The sequence below is a fragment of the Ciconia boyciana genome, chromosome 16 (assembly GCF_034638445.1).
Source record: "Ciconia boyciana chromosome 16, ASM3463844v1, whole genome shotgun sequence".
Lineage (NCBI taxonomy): Eukaryota > Metazoa > Chordata > Aves > Ciconiiformes > Ciconiidae > Ciconia > Ciconia boyciana.
In genome coordinates this window covers 15,211,245-15,228,671 of record NC_132949.1, presented here as the reverse complement: position 1 = coordinate 15,228,671, position 17,427 = coordinate 15,211,245, and the positions used below count along the sequence as shown (strand labels likewise).

Genomic DNA, 17,427 nt, shown 5'->3' with positions numbered 1-17,427 from the left:
TTCTCACAGGCCCCCCGCCGGGAGCATTTTCGGAAGTACTGCCCCTTCTCAAGGGTCCGCCTGGGAACCGTGCCCCCCCGGAACACAGAGCTGCGGTCCCTGTGCCGACCCGGAGCGCGGGGAGGGGACGGACACGGACCGAGACAAGATGGCGTCCCCCGCTCGTTGGAGCCACGTGTGGGTGGGAGCCGAGACCGGAGCGCTTAAAGGTGGGGGAGGCACCAGAGAGGGGTCCTGGGGGGGGGCTGCACCGGGGAAGTGACCTGGGGGATGTTTTGTGCCGGGGAGTGGCCCTGGGGCTTCGGGGGGCGGTTGTCAATGCTTGGGGGACCCTGTGGCCGGGGAGGCCTTTAGGGGGGTGTGTCAGTGCCTGGGGTTCCCTGTGGTCGGGGAGCTCCCCTGGGGGATGTTCTGTGCTTTGGGGGGGTGTTTTGTGTCTAAGGGCGGGCCCGGGGGGGGGCTCTTGGTCCGAGGGGAGTCCTTAGGGGCTGTTCTGTGCCTTGTGACCAGGGCTGGAGAGGTTGTTCTATGTCTGGGGGGGTCTCTTAAAGCTAGGAGTTGCCCTGGGGGTCCTTGCAGGCGTGGAGGTCTCTGGGGGCGGTGGTCTGTGCCAGGGGGGACCCCCTTTGCACGGGGGGGGGTGTTCTATGCCTTTGGGGGGGTCTCCTGTGGCTGGGGATCTTCGCTGGGGGGCCTTGTAGCCAGGGGGTTCCCTGGGGGTGTCCCCTGTGGCTGGGTGTTTGTGTGTGTGTGTGGACTTCCGGGGGCCAAGGGGCACCCCCCCCTTAATAATCCCTCCCCCAGGCGTGAACCTGCAGAAGAAGCAGGCGACGAACTACGCAAGCGGCTCGGCGCTGAGCCGGGGGGAGGGCGTCTGTGCCCTGTGCTGGGGGGACCCCAACGAGACCGAGGTGAGGCCTGGGGGGGCCGGGGGGAGGGTGTCCCCTGGGGCCGGGCAGCCCCCCCATAACCACTCCTTGCTCCCCCCAACCACACTGTGACCACCCCCCAGATCCTGGTGGGCTGCCTGGATCGCTCGGTGAAGCTCTTCAGCACCGAGAAGGGGAAATTCACGGAATCGCGGCTCTGCCCCGGGGGGGACGGGCCCTTCTGTGGCCTGGCGGCATACGGCAGGTACCGGGGAGGGGGGGGCACCTGGGGGCGGAGCAGTCCCCAAAATCCCACCCCCTCAACAGCATTTCCCCCCCCCCCAGTGCTATCATCACCTGTGTGGAGTCAGGGCTCATCAAGGTCTGGCGTGACGATGACACAGAGAACGTGAGTGTTTTGGGGTGCAGGTCATGATGTTGGGGTGGCCCCTCTCCCCCCGTGACACACACCCCACCCCCCATCCTGCAGGCGCAGCTGGAGCTGGAGGCGGGCGCAGGGCTGTGCCGGATGCGCCAGGACCCTGCGCGACCACACCGGCTCGGCACCGGTGGGAAGGAGAACGGCCTCAAGGTCTGGGACCTGCAGCGCCCGCAGGAGCCCGTTTTCCGTGCTAAGAATGTGAGTGTCACCCCCCACCCCCTCACCAGTGTCCCTAAATGTCCCCTGATGCCACTCACCCTTCTTCTGACCCCCCCCCCAAGGTGAGAAACGACTGGCTCGATCTCCGTGTCCCCATCTGGGACCGCGACCTCCAGTTCCTTCCCGGCTCTGATAAGATTGTCACCTGCACGGCCCATCACCAGGTGGGGCTCAGGGGACGTTGGGGACATGGTGGGGAGGGGGACAACACAGCCCCAGTGTCACCCCCCTTGTCCCCAGGTGCGGCTCTATGACCCCAGCTCTCCCCAGCGGCGCCCGGTGCTGGAGACGACGTTTGGGGAGGCCCCGCTCACCGCCCTGTCCCTCGTGCCTGGGGACACGTGAGTAGGGGCTGGTGGCCTGGAGTGGGGGGAGGGGGGTTGGGGGCCCCATGGGGTCTGGGGGGTCACCTGGGGGCTGCAAAGTGCTCCCAGGGGGAGCTGCTGGCCACCGTGGGGGGCTGTGGGGTGACGCTGGGGGGCACCATGGGGGACCGAGGGTGACCTGGGCGGGGGACACTGTAGGGTGTCCTGGTGGGCTGAGGATTACCTGGGAGGGGGCTGGGGGCAACCTGGGGGCTACAGAGGGCGGGGGTGACAGGGAGGAGCTTTGGGGTATCCCGGGGGGGTCACCCTCCCCCCAGCCCTGACTCTTCCCTCCCTGCCCCCAGCTCAGTGGTGGTGGGCAGCGCCCGAGGGGACGTGGCTGTCATCGACCTGCGCCAAGGTGAGGGTCCGGTGTCCCAGGGGAGGGGATGAGGCTGCTGCCCCTCCCCCCAGGTGCAGGCAGCGCTGCCTGCACCCCCCACCTGCCTGTTGTTCCCCCCCCCCCCAGGGCGGGTGCTGAAGTGCCTGAAGGGCTTCGCGGGCAGCGTGCGGGGGCTGCAGTGCCACCCCTCCCTCCCCCTCGTCGCCTCCTGCGGCCTCGACCGCTTCCTCCGCATCCATGACCTGGGTGACAAGCAGCTGCGGCACAAGGTGAGACACCCCCCCCAATCTCCCAAGACCCCCCAAACCCCTAAGACCCCCCACATTAACCCTGCTGTCTCCCCAGGTCTACCTGAAGTCCCGCCTGACCTGTCTCCTGCTGAGCAGCCAGCGGGACTGGGAGGTGAGAACCCACAGGCTGGTTTTGGGGGGGTGCAGAGGTCACCTTCCCCCCCCATTACCACCCTTTTTACCCCCTCCCCCAGGCTGAGGAGGAGCCACCCCCCCCAGTCGAGGTGAAGGAAGAGGAGGGGGACGCGCTGTGGGACACGATGGAGACCGTCCCCACCCCCTCGGCACTGTCCGGGGTAAACGGGCCAAGAAACGGAAGATTTCGGGGCTGTGAGGGGTCGGGGTGGGGTGACCCCCCGACAGGACTGGGACTCTCCAGCAAGAAGGGGACCCCCCCCTGCACCCCCAGATGTGCTGCTGTGCTGGGCACTGCTCCCATCGTTTTGGGGGGGCACCAGCTTTTGGGGGTAGTGGTTATGGGGGGCTCAGCCCAGAGGAGGGGAGCAATGAGCCAACAGCCCCCCAGTGCTGGCTGTGGAGCAGAGCCCCCCCGAGATCCCCCACAGCCATTTATAACATACAAAGTGGGGTAAATAACGGTAATTTTCACTCTGTTGACAACAAATGTTGCTTTTTGAGAGAGATGGGGCCTGGGTGAGACCATGGTCACTGAGGGTGTGGGGCAGGGAGGTGGGCAGGGCACAAAGGGGCTGTGCTGGGTGCAACACCCCCAACCCCATAACACTCAAGATCCCCTAACCCCAACCCCTCATCCCTACACCTTCACCCCTTACCCCCCAACCCTTTACCCCCCTAACCCTTAACTCTTTATCCCTTAATCCTTTTAACCCCCTAATCCTCTACCCCCTGACCCCTTTAACCTCTTAACCCTTAACCCCCTACTCACAACTCTTTAACTACAACCCTAAACCCCAGCCTTAACCTACCCCTCCGCTAACTCGGCTCCCCCTACTCTCGCTTCGGCTCTTTTCGGCCCCGCTCGGAGGGGTTCGGGCCGATGCCCCTCGCCCCGCCCACCTCTTCCATCCTCGCTCTGAGAGCTCGGCTCACCCCGCTCTTTGCCCCCCCCCCCCCCCGGCTCTTTCCGTCGCCACTCGGCCCGCTCCCTCCCCTTCGGCTCTTTCCGTCGCCACTCGGCTCGGCCCGCCCCTCCCCTTCGGCCCCACTTCGGCTCGCTCCACCCCGCCCCCAGGGAAGCCCTGCCAACCCCCGCCGCCACTCGGGTACTTCCGGCAGCACTCGGCTATTTCCGCCCCTGCTGTACACAACTATCCTCCAGCCAGCTGTGTGCTGTTCCCCTTTAATTACCACCAACCCCTCACACCTAATTAACGCTAATTACCCCCTCTCCTTCTAACCAGCACTCATTAACTGCCCCGCCAGCTGCTCGGGGACCCACTAGTACCAGCCTCAACTCCCCTCAAGGGCCAGTTTCACCCCATGACCCCTTTCAAACTCCCTGATATCCCCCAAGAAACCTCTAAAACCCTAGAAAAGGCCCCAGAAAAGCAAAAAAAACCAACACCCCCCCCCAAAAAGCAGCAAACCGGCCCCAATTTCATTGCTGTTTACTGAGGCCGGGGCTCAGGAGTTGGCATTGGGGCCCTTCTTCTTGCCGAAGCCGGGGACGACATTAACGAAGCGGCGGTTGTACTGCATGCGCCGCTTGGCTCGGCCTGTCTTCTTCTTCTTCTTCTCCTGCTTGGCCACCTGCGGGGATGGGAAAGGGGGGTCAAGGGGAGTCCCCAAAACTATGGGAGCCCCCCCAAATTGGGGGAAATCCCCCCCAACACTCACCTTGGGGGTCTGGCCCCTCACTTTGCCGGCACGGGCGAGGGAACCGTGGACTTTCCCTGGGGGAGGCAGGGAAGGAAAATGGGTTGTCAGGGAGGCACGGCTGCCTCATTGGCCTAATGAGCACCCCAATAATTAGCAGCCCCCCCCACACGTACCCCCCAGGAGGCGTGTGGAGACCTCCAGGGTGGCAAATTCAGGGAGGCGGCTCTGTCCCAGGACAGTGTCATCATCCAGGGGGGTCCCAGCAAACAGCAGCACTTGGTCCTCGGGGGGGACGCCCGCCAGCGCCGCCACCTGCGCCTGCGGGGGACACACAGACACGGGGGGTTCAGTTACCCCAAAAAGGGTCTTATTTTTGGGGGGGATCCCCCAATTTCCACAAGGGCTCACCTTGATTTGGGCGACAGTCTCGGTGCCGGAGACCTCGATGGTGTGCAGGGACTGGGCACGAATGAAGAGCTGCATGGTGGCCTGGGGGGTGTATGAAGTTTAGGGGTGTGTCCCCCTCAAAAAAAAGGAGGGTATCCTTAAGAAAGAGAAGGACCCCCAGGAAAAGGGGTGGTGGTGAGGGGGCTGTTGCTGCTGCCCCCCAGCTTGAGAAACGCCCCAGGGTGCAGCCCTGGCAGTCTCCTGGTCCCCACCCCTGTACCAGGGGGCTGGGAGTGTTTTGGGGGGACTGGGAGGTGTCTGGGGGGAGCTGTTCTCTGCAACCACTCCCTGTCCAAAGGGACTTTGGCATCTGGCAAAGGGCCTCGGGGACAAAGTGCTGTGATGCCAAGGCAAGGGGACACGGCCCAGTGGTGACACTGGCAGCACTGCAAGGTGCCCACTGCTGTTTTTTGAGAGCCCCCAGCCCCCTCAGAGCCCCCCTTGGTCTCTATTGTCCCCTTTGGGTTACCCTGCAGCCTCCCATAACCCACCCCAGCTTCTCCCAAGGCCTCCCAACACCCCAGAGAACCCCCAGTAACCCTCCAGCCCCCCCCCAAGGCCTCACAGACCTCCCTTCAGGTCCCTGAATGTGCCTCTCCCTTGCCTCAGGGCACTCCAGACTCCCCTGAGGCCTGCTGGACCATCCTCCCTGCCCCCTATAACCCCCCCAAAGCCCCACAGCCACCCCACAGCCTCCCCTAGATCCCCCAACCCCCCCAAGGCCACAGAACCCTCCCACCAGGCCCCTCCAACCCCCCTCAAGCCCCACAGCCCACTTCAAGGCCTCTCAGGGCCCTTCATAACCACCGCCACTCCCCCAAGGCCTCACAGCCTCCAGCCTCCCCCCAAGGCCTCACAGACCCGCAATAACCCGCCCGGACCCCCCATATTCCCCACGCAGCCCGCTCCAAGGCCTCCCAGGGCGCCTCCCCGCGCCTCAAGGCCTCTCAGGCCCCCCAAGGACTCGCAGAGTCCCCACAACGCCCGCCCACCCCCAAGCCCTCACAGCTGCCCCCCAGCACCCCAATAACTCTCCAGGCTCCCTCAAAGTCCCTCAGACCCTCCCTGGGCCCACCTTGGCTGCGGCCTCACCTCAACGTCTCCTCAGCAGACGGGGACCGCGCCGCGGAAAGGAAGGCTCCGCGCATGCGCCGGGCCTTGGCGGCGGCAGCGGCGTGCTTACGTCATGCGTGCGTGCGGCGGCGGGAAGGAGGTGGTGCTGCCAAGATGGCGGCGATGGCAACGCTGGGCCGGCGGTTGTGGGCCCTCGGCCGGGCGGTGGGGTGGAGGGGAGTGCAGGTAGGGGTCGGGGAGGTTGAGGGGCGTCCTTGGGGGAGGGAGGGATTTGGGGAGCTCCTGGGGGCGGGGAATGCTGAGGAGGGGGTCCTGAGGGGAGACGGGGCGGGGGGACCCCGGGAAGGTGGGGGTATCTTGGGGGCCCGGGGAGGGGTTGGGGGCTTTGGGGAGAGGGAAGGGGGATTTGGGGGACCCCAGGGAGAGGGAATTGGGGAGGCTCCTGGAGAAATGGGGGAATCGAGGGGGCTCCCGGGGAGAGGGAGGGTGGTTCCGGGGAGAGGGAGAGGGTTTGGGGGGCTTTTGGGGAGAGGGAATTGGGGGCCTGGGCAGAGGGAGGGCGGATTTGGGGGCTCCAGGGGAAATGGGGAGGAATTGGGGGTGCTGCTGGGGAGAGGGAGGGGGGATTTGGGGGATGCTCCAGGGAGGAGATTGGGGTGACCCTAGGGCAAGCGAGGGAGGACTGGGGGGGGGGAAGCGCTGCTAAGGGGTAGGGGTACATGCTGCTGCCCCCTCCATTTCCAGAGCCATCTGGGAGCCTCCCCCCCCGAGGGCCCACCCGAGGACCCCCCCAACTTGCAGCCCCCCAGGCTGGTGGAGTCGACAGCCGACTACGCCTTTGTGGAACGGCTGCTGCCCCCACCCGTGTCCCTGACCCCCCAGCATCCCACCTACCCCACCCCGTCGGGCTGGAGCCCCCAAAGGTCAGTTGGGGGGCAAACACCCCCCTTAATCCCTCCTCCTTGTTGCCCCCCAGAGCAAAGTGATGCCTCCAGGCAGGTGCCAAGCACTAATTAATGGTGCTGGGAGGATATTTACCTTTGTGGGGTCCAATGGGGGCCTTTACCCCGGGGGGGAGTGGGTGATAGGGAGGCTATTTACCCCCAGGGTGGGTATTTACCCCGGGGGGGGTGTTGGAGGCATTATTTACTTCCAGGGGAGTATTTTACCCCTGGTGGGAATGGGGGGGGTATTTATTCCCAGTGAGGGGGTGTTGGGGGAGTTATTTACCCCCAGGGGGCAATTAAGGTGGGCTGTTTACCCGCAGGGGGGGTGGCAAGGGGAATATTTACCCTTGGGGCGAGAAGTTATTTATTGTCAGTAGGGGGATTATTAAGGGGATTTATTTACCCCAAGGGGGGGTTATTTATCCCTCAGGGAGGGGCTCAGTTGTTGTTGTCCCCCCTCAGACCCCCCCCCGGCGTTGCCCTACTTCGTCCGCCGCTCCCGGCTGCACAACCTGCCCGTCTACCACCGCCTGGCCAAGGGCAACCGGCGCCTGACCGAGCTGCGGCACGTGGAGGGGGACATCTGGGTAAGGGAGGGGGCATTTTGGGGGTGCAGGGAGGGGGAGCAGGTTTTTGGGATGCTAATGGACCCCCCCCTTTCCTCCCCTCCAGGCGCTGGAGCGAGAGCTGCGGGCATTTTTGGGGGGGCTGGGGGTGAAGGAGCTGGAGGTGCAGGTGAACGAGGTGACGGGGAGTCTGCTGCTGAAGGGGCACTGGGCGCAGGAGCTGCGGAGCTGGCTGCTGCAGAGGGGCTTCTAGCACCCCAAAATATACTAAGGGGACCCCAAAATTGACTTTGAGGTGCTCACAAGTGGTAGGGGACCCCAAAATGGCAGTGAAGCTGCTCACAAGGGGTGGGGAACCCCAAAATTGAGGCAAAGCCGCTCACAAGCAGTAGGAGACCCTAAAATGGAGTCAAAGCTGTTTATGAGCAGTGGGGGACTCCGAAATGGGGGTGAAGCTGCTCGTGAGTGGTGGGGGACCCTGAAATGGGATGGAAATCTGCTCACAAGCAGTGGGGGACCCCAAAAATGGGGTCAAAGCTGCTTGTGAGCAGCAGGGGCACCCCAAAATGGAGTCAAAGCCCCTCACGAGTGGCAGAGGCTCCCCAAAACAAGATGTAAAGCTGCTTGCAAGTGGCAGGGTACCTCAAAATGGAGTCAAACACACTTGCAAGCAGTGGAGGCTCCCCAAAAATGGAGTCAAAAGCTGCTCACGAGCAGCAGATGCTCTCAAAAATGGGATGTAAAACCATGCGTGAGCAGAGGGGTACCCTGAAATGGAGTCGAAGCCACTTGGGAGCAGTGGAAGCTCCCCCAAAATGGAATCAAACCTGCTTGCGAGCAGCAGGGTACCCCAAAGCAGACTCAAATGCCCTTGTGAGTGGCAGAGGCTCCCCAAAACAAGATGTAAACCATGTGAGTGGCAGGTACCCCGAAACAGCATCAACCCCCCTCGCAAGCCCCCCCCTCCCCCCCAAATGGAACAAACCCCTCTGGCAAGTGCCAAGACTCCTTGAAATTAAAATAAACGCTGCCGGCAAGTGCCGGGGGCTCCTTGCAGCGCCACCTCTTTATTTATTTACATCCCCCCCCCCGTTGTGAAGGGGGGCAAAAAAATGTACAGAAACATGTTTTTACTAAAGGGAGGGTTTAGAAAAGGGGGTGGGGGGTGAAGTTGGGGGGCCAGGGGGGTCCCCGGCTCAGCTCTGCGAGTAGTATTGGTTGTAGTTCCATGGCGTCTGGTAACTGTAGGCGCCGTAGCCGTGCTGGGGGGATAGAGGGGGGGCTGTCAGCATCGCTCTCGCCCCGTCGCAGCCCCAGGGCTCCGTCCCGGCCCCCCCACTGACCTGGTACCAGTAGTTGTAGGCAGAGGGGTTGGATCCCACATCCCCCCCGGAGCCAGAGAAGTTGAGGGGACCCAAAAGACCAGTGGCTTCATCGGGGCGGAGGCGTTTGTCGTCTGGTTCATCCGAGCTGGGGGAGACGGGTGAGAAGGGGGTAAAAGGGGAGAAATTGGGGAATAAAAAGGGCAGAAATTGAGGGGATAAAAGGGCAAAAATCAGGCAGAAAATGGCAGAAATTGGGGGATAAAAGGGGAGAAATTTGGGATACAAAAGGGGTGAAATCGGGATAAAGGGAGAATTTGAGGGATTAAAGAGGAGAAATTGGGGGATAAAAAGGGGAGAAATGGGATTAAAGGAGAGAGATTGGGGGATAAAAAGGATTTGAGACAAAAGGAGAATTCAGGGGGATAAAAAGGAGAGAAATTCGGGGATAAAACTGGGTGAAAACGGGATAGGGGAGAAGTCGGGGGATAAAAATGGCAGAAGTTGGGGTAAAAGCAAAACTGGGGGATAAAAACGGGTGAAAATGGGGGTTAAAAGAAAAATTTGGGGGATAAAAGGGAAAATCAAGAATAAAAAGGGGAGAAGTTGGGATAAAAGGAGAAATTTGGGATAGAAGGGAGAAGTTGGGGTAAAATTGGGGGATAAAAAGAAGTCAGGATAAAAGGGGAGAAGAGGAGCGATAAAAGGGGCAAAGTTGGGATAAAAAGGGGCAAAATTAGGTAAGAGGTCCCCCAAAAGGGGAGAAGTTGGGGGATAAAAAGGGGTGAAATTGGGACAGAGGGGGTGAAGTGGGGGCATAAAATGGGATAAGTTCGGGAGATAAAAGGGGAGAAATTGGGGGAATGGAAGGGGAAAAAATTGGGATAAAAGGGGCAAAATTGAGGGACCAAAGGGGTCCCCTCACCCATTCTCAGGAGCCCTCTTGCGTGCCGCGTGCTGTTTGAGGATCTTCTGGTGCTCGTCGTAAGCCGTCAGCAGGCTGCAGGGGAGTGGGGGAGAGCTCAGGGGGGAGCGATGGGAGGGGTGACCAGCCCCTTTTGGGGCCACCGTGGCGCTTTTTGGGGTGTCTTTTCCCCCCTAGATACCCAACCTGTGTATGCTAGAGCCGAAATCCTCGAGGAACTCAACGCGGCGTTGGGAGAAGATGAGTTTGGCTTCGTCGGGGAGGGGGCTGCGCAGCGCCCGCTCAAAGCAGCTCATGGTGTTGCCTTCGTTTTGTCGGACATCGGCCCCGAATTCCATCTCCAGGAGATTGGCGTGGAGGCGGGCGTTGTCCTGTACCCACCGCCCCATCAGATGGGGGGGTTCCCCTGGATCAGGGGGGTCCCCAAGGGGGTTTTGGGAGCCCCCTTGAGGTTATGGGGTCCCCAGTGGGGTTTGGAGAGCCCCAAGGGTGTCTGGGGTCCCGAGAGGAGTTTGGTGACCCTGAGTGGGGCTGTGGGGTCCCCAGTGGGATTTGGAGAGCCCCCAGTGGGCTTCTGGGGCCCCAAGTGGAGTTCGGAGAGCCCCAAGTAGGTTTGTAGGGTCCCCAATGGGGTCTGGAGAGCCCCCAGTGGGACTGTGGGGTCCTGAGAGGGGTTTAGGGAGCCCTGAGTGGGACTGTGGGGACCTCAGAGGGTTTTGGGGAGCCCCCAGTGGGTCTGCACGGTCCCCAGGGGGGTTTGGAGAGCCCCAAGGGTATCTGTGGGTCCCTGAGTGGGGGTTTGGAGAGCCCAGAGTAAGATGTAGAGAGTCCCAAGGGCATCCATGGGGCCCCAAGTGGGATTTAGGGAGCCCTGAGTGGATCTGTGGGGCTTCAGATGATATTTAGGGAGCCCTGAGTGGGTTTGGGGGCACCTGAGATGGATTTATAGAGCCCCTGTGGGGTTTGTGGGGCTCCAAGAGGGGTTTATAGGGCCCCAAGTGGGATTTACAGCATCTGTAGAGCCCAACCATGAGACCTCCAGATCCCCGAGATCACATCCGAGTGATCACGATGTTTAGAGGGAGCTGAAATCCTGTCCCACAACTACGGATCAAGCTGTGGGGGCCCACCAACCTCTCCTCACCCCCCAGTGCTCGTTAGAAGCACCCTAATGAGCCTTTCTGCCTCACCGGATCCTTTTCCAGGGCGTCCACCAGCACCTTCCGAGCTTTGCCGAGGTTTTTCTGCACCTTGCAGGCTTGCCGAGCCAATTTGACAGCATAGAAGGAGGCGAGGGGCAGCCCCTCGTTAGCGTGCATGGCTTCCAGCAGCAGCGCCTCCGCCTCCTCCAGGTTTCCCTGCCGTCGTTCCAGGCTGACACGGCGCAGCCGGACCATGGCCAAACCTGGGACCACCTCCTCAAAGCAGCGTAGGATACGCCGGGCTTCATCCAGATTCCCTGGAGAGGGTAGAGATGAGGATGGGGGGTGGTTAGGGGGGTCCCTGGGGTGGCTATGGGGGTCCCCAGGGTGGTTAAGAGGGTCTCTGGAGCATTTATGGGGTCTCACGGGGCAGCTCCTGTCTCCACGTTCAGCCTTGTCTCCTCCTGTTAAATCTGGTGGCAACACAAGATGGGTTTTAAGACTGGATAAATTGGTTTGGGCTTCCTCCAGGTTCCCTGTGGGGCATAGATGGGGGTGGTTATGGGGGTCCCTGGGGAAGCTGCTGACCCCTGTATGCAGCCTTATCCCCTCCTGGTTAACCTGGTGGCAACACAAGATGCTTTTTGGGGCTACATAAACTGGTTTGAGCCTCTTCCAGCTATTCTGTGGGGCACGGATGGGGATGGGGGCGGTTATGGGGGTCCCTGGGGCAGTTACGAGGGTCCCCACACGCAGCCTCATCTCCTGTTAATCTGGTGGCAACACAGGACAGGTTTTGGGGCTAAATAAAATGGTTTGAGCCTCTTCCAGGTAGGCTGTGGGGCATGGAGGGGGATGAGGAATGGTTATGGGGGTCCCCGGGGTGGTTATGAGGGTCCCTCACATGCAGCCCTGTCCCTTCCCATTAAAGCTGTGGTAACATGGGAGAGGTTTTGGGGCTAAATAAAGTGGTTTGAGCCCCTCCCAGGTGTCCTGTGGGGCACGGATGGGGACGGGGTGGTTATGGGGGTCCCTGGGGTGGTTATGGGGGTCCCCAGAGCAGCTGCTGACCCCTGCATGCAGCCTTGTCTCCTCCTGGTTAATCTGGTTGTGACATAGGATGCTTTTTGGGGCTAAATAAAAATCGAGTATTTTGGGGGTGAAATGTGGCTCCTCTGCCTGAAAAAGGAGCATTTTGGACTGAAATTCGACATCTCAGCCCAAAAAAGGAGCGTTTTGGGGTGAAATGCAACCCCACCACCCGAAAACGGCACATTTTGGGGCAAAATGTAGCAACTGAGCCCAAAACCGGAGTGTTTTGGGGTGAAATGTGGCCCCTCTGCCCAAAACTGGAGCATTTTGGATTGAAATGCAGCCACTGCGCCCCAAAATGGGAACATTTTGGGGTGAAATTTGACATCTCAGCCCAAAAATGGAGGATTGGGGGGCAAAATGTGGCATGTCAGCCTAAAACCAGAGCATTTTTGGGTGAAATGTTGTTTGTCAGCCTGAAAAAGGAGCATTTATGGGTGAAATGTGGCATCTCGGCCCAAAAACTGGAGCAATTTGGGGTCAAGTGCAGCATTTCAGCCTGAAAATGGAGCGTTCTGGGGTGAAATGTGTCTCCTCCACCCCAAAACGGAAGTGTTTTGGGGTGAAATTTGACGTCTGAGCCCAAGAATGGTGCATTTTGGGGCAAAATGCAGCATCTCATCCCAAAACTGCAGCATTTTGGGATGAAATAGGTCATCTCAGCCCAAAAAAGGAGTGATATAGGGTGAAATATGGCATCTCAGCCTGAAAATGGAGCATTTTGAGGTGAAATGCATCTTCTCTGCCCCAAAACAGAAGCATTTTGGGGTGAAATGTGGCATGTCAGCCCAAGAACAAAGTGTTTTAGGACAAGATGCAGCCTTTCTACCCCAAAACAGAGCATTTTGCGGTGAAATTTGATGTCTCAGGCCAAAACCGGAGTGTTTTGGGGTGATGTATGTCATCTCAGCCCGAAAAAAGAAGCAATCTGGGGTGCAATGCAATGTCTCAGCCCAAAATATAGCATTTAGGAGCTAAACATGGTGTCTTAGCTCAAAGGTGGGGCCATTTTGGGGCCAGCCATGGCCCCTGCACCCCAAAAAGGCCCATTTCTGATCCCACCACCCCTGCACGCCCCAAAAATTGTCCGTTTCAGGGCTACCTCACCTTGTTTCTCCTCAAAAGCCGCCCAGAGGAGATGGATGTTGGGTTTCCTGGGCAGATGATAACCACACGCTCGCTGAAAAACGCTCCTGGCCCCCGTCACTGTGTGATTTTCCAAATATTTGGTGTACTGCAGGAAAAAAAAGAGGTGGAAAAAGGGGGGGGGACAGACAGATGGACGCGTGAGCATCCCCCCCTGCCCGGCCGGGCGGGGATGTGCTAGATTGGGTGGGGGGCACTCACGTTAAGACCCCTCTCTTCTGAATTTCCTGCGCCCTCTTAGGCAGGGGGAGGTGCCGCGGGCGGGTAAAAAAGCAGCAGCGGAATTTAAAAAAAGGGTGTTAGAATGGTGGTTTTTAGAAGAAAAGAGTTAAAAACAGCCCCCACCATCCATCAGGGGGGTGGCGGGGGGATAAAAAAAACCCCCAAACGAACCTGATTTTCTTTTGGGGTGGGGGGTTTTCTTTTTTGGGATGGTTTGGGGGGGTGGAGGTTTTTTTGGGGGGGGCGACAGGATCCAGCTGTGGGGAAAGGGGAGGGGGGGGCATTGCGGCGGTCTCACCTTGATCCAAAACTCCTCGTAGAGGGCGCAGGCGATGACGCAGCGTTCAAAGAGGACAATGGTGCGTTCGTGCGAGCCGGCCGCCATTTCGTAATCCAAATAATCCCGCCAATTTCGCAGCTGAGCCCTCTCCAGTGGCTTCACGTGGAAATATGGACGCTTGATCTGCCGGGAAAATTGGGGTGCAGGTGTGAAAAATGGGGTGATGGCATTTTGGTGGTGGTGGGGGGATGGTGTCTGTAGCGATACTGAGGTGGTCAATCCGACCCTACGTACCCCGTCCTCAAAATTCCATCGTTTGCTGACTTCGGCCTCGTTTTGAGCGTAGATTTGTTGCCGCATGGAGATCACCAGCTCCCGGATTTTCTCCTGGTCTAGATCCTCCTGGGAATTAAATGGGATTCAGGTGGGAAACGGGGGGTCCCCAGAGACCCCCAGGACTCTCCGTTGGGTGCCTACCTGGGTGTCAGCTGCTGCCGCTTTCCCCTCCACGCCGGGGGGCAGATCCTCTCCCGGTGGTGCTTCCGTCCCTTCCGGCTCCGGCGGTTTCGGCACAGGATCGGTGGCCAGCTTGGATTGGACCCAGAGAAGCTCCTCCGGGGACAAGATGTCTTTTGGGGGATTGTGGAGGACGTGCTCCTTGAACCTGGGTGGAGGGACAAGGGTCAAAGGCAGGGGGACACCACCCCCAGCTGTCCTGGGACAGGGAACGGTGAGGATTTGGCCGTGGCGGGGGCTTTTGCCCAGCACAAAGTGGGAAGCTCCTGGGGTATTTTCTGTGGGGTATTTTATCACCACGGGCATTTTCCATAGGCATATTTTTCCCCTGTGGGTATTTTCCGTGGGGCTATTTTGCCACTAGGAAGTTTTACGGTTACGGGTATTTTCCACAGGAATATTTTGCGGCTGTGGATGTTATTTTCCACAGGCATACTTTACCACTATGGTATTTTACACAGGCACGTTTTGCCACTGCAGGTATTATTTTACTGGGAGCTATTTTGCTGCCACAGTTATTTTCCACTGGGATATTTGGCCACCATGGCTATTTTCTGCAGGGATGTTTTACCACCATGGGCATTTTCCACAAGGATATTTTACCACTACGGGCATTTTCTGTGCGGATATTTTACCACTGGGATGTTTTACTGCCACGGTTATTTTCCACGGGGGATATTTTGCTGCCACAGGTCTTTTCCACGGGGGATATTTTGCCGCCACAGGTCTTTTCCACGGGGATATTTTGCCACTATGGGCATTTACCGCCACGGGTATTATTTTCTGCAGGGATATTTTGCTCCTGTGGGTATTTTCCAGAGTTATTTTACCACTGGGATGTTTTGCCACTGCAGCCATTTTCCATGGGGATATTTTCCCGCTGCAGTATTTTCCATGGGGATATTTTGCCACCAGAATATTTAACTACCACAGGTATTATTTTCTGTGGGGACGTTTTATCGCCACGGGGGTATTTTCCGTCTGGAGGGGGTACGTACTTCTCCCAGTGGTGGTTGTAGAGCTGCGTGGGCATGGAGAGGACGCGGTCATAGATACCGGTGACGGCTCTCAGGTCTCCCTGTTCCCGTTCCCATTCCACGTAGAGCTCCCACAACTTATCTGAGCGGAAATCCATGCCAGCCGCCGCAACTGCTGCCTCGAAGACGCTAATGGAGAGAGATGGGGATGTGGGACGGGCAGCACCAGCACGGGGATTGCCTATGCCAGAGCCGTTTGCTGCCTCGCCCAGCACTTACCCACGGATTTTTTGGATAGATTCGGGAAGATTCATGTCCAGGGTGGATTGGAGGTAGGAGATGTAGTGGATCCACAGGTCCATGCTGAGGGGGATGGACTGCAGCCCCCGCTCAAAAACCTGCCAAGGGGACACCAAGCGTCACTGACTGTCCCCCCAAGGGACCAGGGCACCCCCAGCGGGTTGGGGTACCCAGCCCTGTGCCAAAAAATAGGGTGAAAACCCAAAATGCCTCCAGTGGGGCTGGAAACAGGTGTGAAAACAACCAGCAACACCCCAAAATGGTTCGGAAACCCCATTTTGCTGGCAAAAGCAGTGTAGAAATGGTGCGGAGACCCCCAAAACACCCCCGTCTGCTCACCAAAGAGGGGAAAACAAGGGGGTGACACCCCAAAACGGCATGAGGACCCCCAGAACACCCACGTCTGCCCACCAAAGAGGGGAAAACAGGGGGGTGACACCCCCAAAACGGCGTGGGGACCCCCTGACCGCACCTCCTCGGTCTCCCGGCTGCAGTCAAAGCGACGCTCCATGTCGGCATATTTTTTCCAGTAGCCGTAGCAGTAGGGGTAGTGGGCAAAGAAGGCGTCAAAGGCTTTGCGGGCGGCGAAGAGGTGGTTCTGCAGGAGTTTTTAGCATAAAAACAGGCGGTTTTGTAACAACAATAAGAGCAGTTTAGTATTAGGGGCCTTATAATAGTCTATTTATTAATTGAGATCAATAACGATGTGAGGAATTGCCTCCATCGCAAGGAAGAACAGCCCTGGGCAGTAGAGGATTCCATGTGGTTTGTGCCGGGGTGAGTTTTAATTAGGGTTTTAATGAGGCTGGCGGCTTGAGATGAGTTTTAACGAAGGTTTTAACGGGACCGGCAGCTCAGGGTGAGTTTTAACGAAGCTTTTAATGGGGCCATAGACTCAAGAGTGAGTTTTAACACAGGTTTTAATGGGGCTGGTGGCTCAGGGCAAGTCTTAACGAAGGTTTTAACAGGACCAGTGGCTCAGGGCAAGTTTTAACGGCACCACTGACTCAGGATGAGTTTTAATGAAGGTTTAATGGGGCCAAAGACTTGGGGTAAGCTGTTACAAAGGTTTTAATGGGGCTGGGGGGTCAGGGTGAGTTTTATTGGGGCCAACGCATCTTAGCAGATTCTAATTACCTCTTGCTCGACGTACTGCAGGAGCTCGGTCCAGGCAGTGAAGTCGTGGGGGTTGTTGTGTGCCGCCTGCCAAAACTTCTCGAAATCAAGGGGGTAGGTGATGGTGGGCTCCTCCACGGGGGCTCGGGGTCCCGGGGGGTGGGGTTCCTCCGGAGCGGCCGGGGGGCTCCTCGGGCTCAGGGGGGGCGGCAGCACCGTTGCAGCTCTGTGGGATGGGGGGGGGGGCGGCAGCATCGCTGTGCTCCTCCTCGGTGGTGCTGATGGCTGGGGGCGGCAGCTCTGCCACGGGAGCTGGGGAGGACAAACGATGATGCACCGTTAATGATGGGCGCCCTTGCCCCATGGGTGGGGGGACCCAGGAACCTGACTGGGGTCCCTTGGGGGCACCCCATAGCCCTGGTACCCCCCTCCATCACTCCCTGGCTCTGCGTGCCCCACTGCGGCACCCCAATCCCGTCCCGCCCCATTGATCTCCACTCTCAGCCACCCCCCCTACCCCACATCCCCCTGCCCCATCGTCTCCTCCCCCCAGTTAATCCCCAGCTCCCCTCTACAAGTCCCATCTGCCCCCAGGTCTGCCCCAGAGCCCCCTTTCAGCCCCGCCCGCCCCAAATCCCTGCAGGCCCCCGCCTTACCTTACCTCACCCCCAACGCCCCCCCACCTCACCGCACACCCCCGCGCTTCCCAGGCCCTCTCCCCCCCACCTTCCGGCTCACCGGGGGGCCCAGTGCCGCCGTCTCCGCCGTCCCCCAGCGCCCCCTCGGTCCCACCGCGGCTCGGGCTGGCCGGAGCCTCTGGCCCCTCTGCCGCCATCTCGCCGCGCCGCCACCCCAGCGCGCATGCGCACTGCCGGGACCCGGATGAGGCAGCCAACGAGGCGGCGGCGGGCCAGACCGGCGACGGGGGAAAGGCGGAGCAGCGCCGCCTGCTGGGCGGGAGGAGCCATAGAGACGAGGCGTACACCATAGAGACGTGAGGGCGGGCTAGAGTGACTTCCGGTTTCTC

General features: G+C 59.5%; 4 protein-coding genes across 7 annotated transcripts; 2 read left to right on the top strand and 2 right to left on the bottom strand.

The window, feature by feature from the left end:
- Positions 1–85: 85 nt before the first annotated feature.
- On the top strand, positions 86–3,170 carry WDR74 (WD repeat domain 74). The gene is made up of 11 exons (XM_072881035.1): positions 86–209; positions 805–911; positions 1,013–1,134; positions 1,215–1,278; positions 1,360–1,509; positions 1,593–1,694; positions 1,771–1,871; positions 2,201–2,256; positions 2,365–2,507; positions 2,584–2,640; positions 2,723–3,170. The coding sequence occupies exons 1-11, from the start codon at positions 149–151 to the stop codon at positions 3,119–3,121; spliced, it is 1,362 nt and encodes a 453-aa protein (XP_072737136.1). The 5' UTR covers positions 86–148; the 3' UTR covers positions 3,122–3,170.
- A 930-nt stretch (positions 3,171–4,100) lies between these two features.
- On the bottom strand, positions 4,101–5,965 carry LOC140660305 (ubiquitin-like FUBI-ribosomal protein eS30 fusion protein). Of its 3 annotated transcripts, none has more exons than XM_072881037.1 (5): positions 5,868–5,965; positions 4,737–4,872; positions 4,502–4,646; positions 4,347–4,402; positions 4,101–4,259 (listed from the first exon to the last, which is right to left on the bottom strand). In XM_072881037.1, exons 2-5 carry the CDS (start codon positions 4,809–4,811, stop codon positions 4,134–4,136), a joined length of 402 nt encoding a protein of 133 aa, XP_072737138.1. In that variant the 5' UTR covers positions 4,812–4,872; positions 5,868–5,965; the 3' UTR covers positions 4,101–4,133. The 3 variants fall into 3 exon arrangements, with proteins under 3 accessions (XP_072737138.1, XP_072737137.1, XP_072737139.1); XM_072881036.1 differs by having other exon boundaries at positions 4,737–4,817; positions 5,868–5,964; XM_072881038.1 differs by having other exon boundaries at positions 4,737–4,817; positions 5,851–5,905.
- Positions 5,118–8,418, top strand: MRPL49 (mitochondrial ribosomal protein L49). The gene is made up of 4 exons (XM_072881553.1): positions 5,118–5,125; positions 5,677–6,074; positions 7,259–7,383; positions 7,469–8,418. Exons 1-4 carry the CDS (start codon positions 5,118–5,120, stop codon positions 7,613–7,615), a joined length of 678 nt encoding a protein of 225 aa, XP_072737654.1. The 3' UTR covers positions 7,616–8,418.
- LOC140660302 (pre-mRNA-processing factor 39-like) lies at positions 8,415–17,293 on the bottom strand. Of its 2 annotated transcripts, none has more exons than XM_072881031.1 (14): positions 17,139–17,293; positions 16,422–16,712; positions 15,757–15,882; positions 15,264–15,382; positions 15,006–15,173; positions 13,969–14,155; positions 13,786–13,893; positions 13,510–13,674; positions 12,951–13,077; positions 10,800–11,068; positions 9,796–9,980; positions 9,610–9,684; positions 8,706–8,832; positions 8,415–8,624 (listed from the first exon to the last, which is right to left on the bottom strand). In XM_072881031.1, the coding sequence occupies exons 2-14, from the start codon at positions 16,653–16,655 to the stop codon at positions 8,559–8,561; spliced, it is 1,956 nt and encodes a 651-aa protein (XP_072737132.1). In that variant the 5' UTR covers positions 16,656–16,712; positions 17,139–17,293; the 3' UTR covers positions 8,415–8,558. The 2 variants fall into 2 exon arrangements, with proteins under 2 accessions (XP_072737132.1, XP_072737133.1); XM_072881032.1 differs by having other exon boundaries at positions 17,127–17,268.
- Positions 17,294–17,427: the final 134 nt, after the last annotated feature.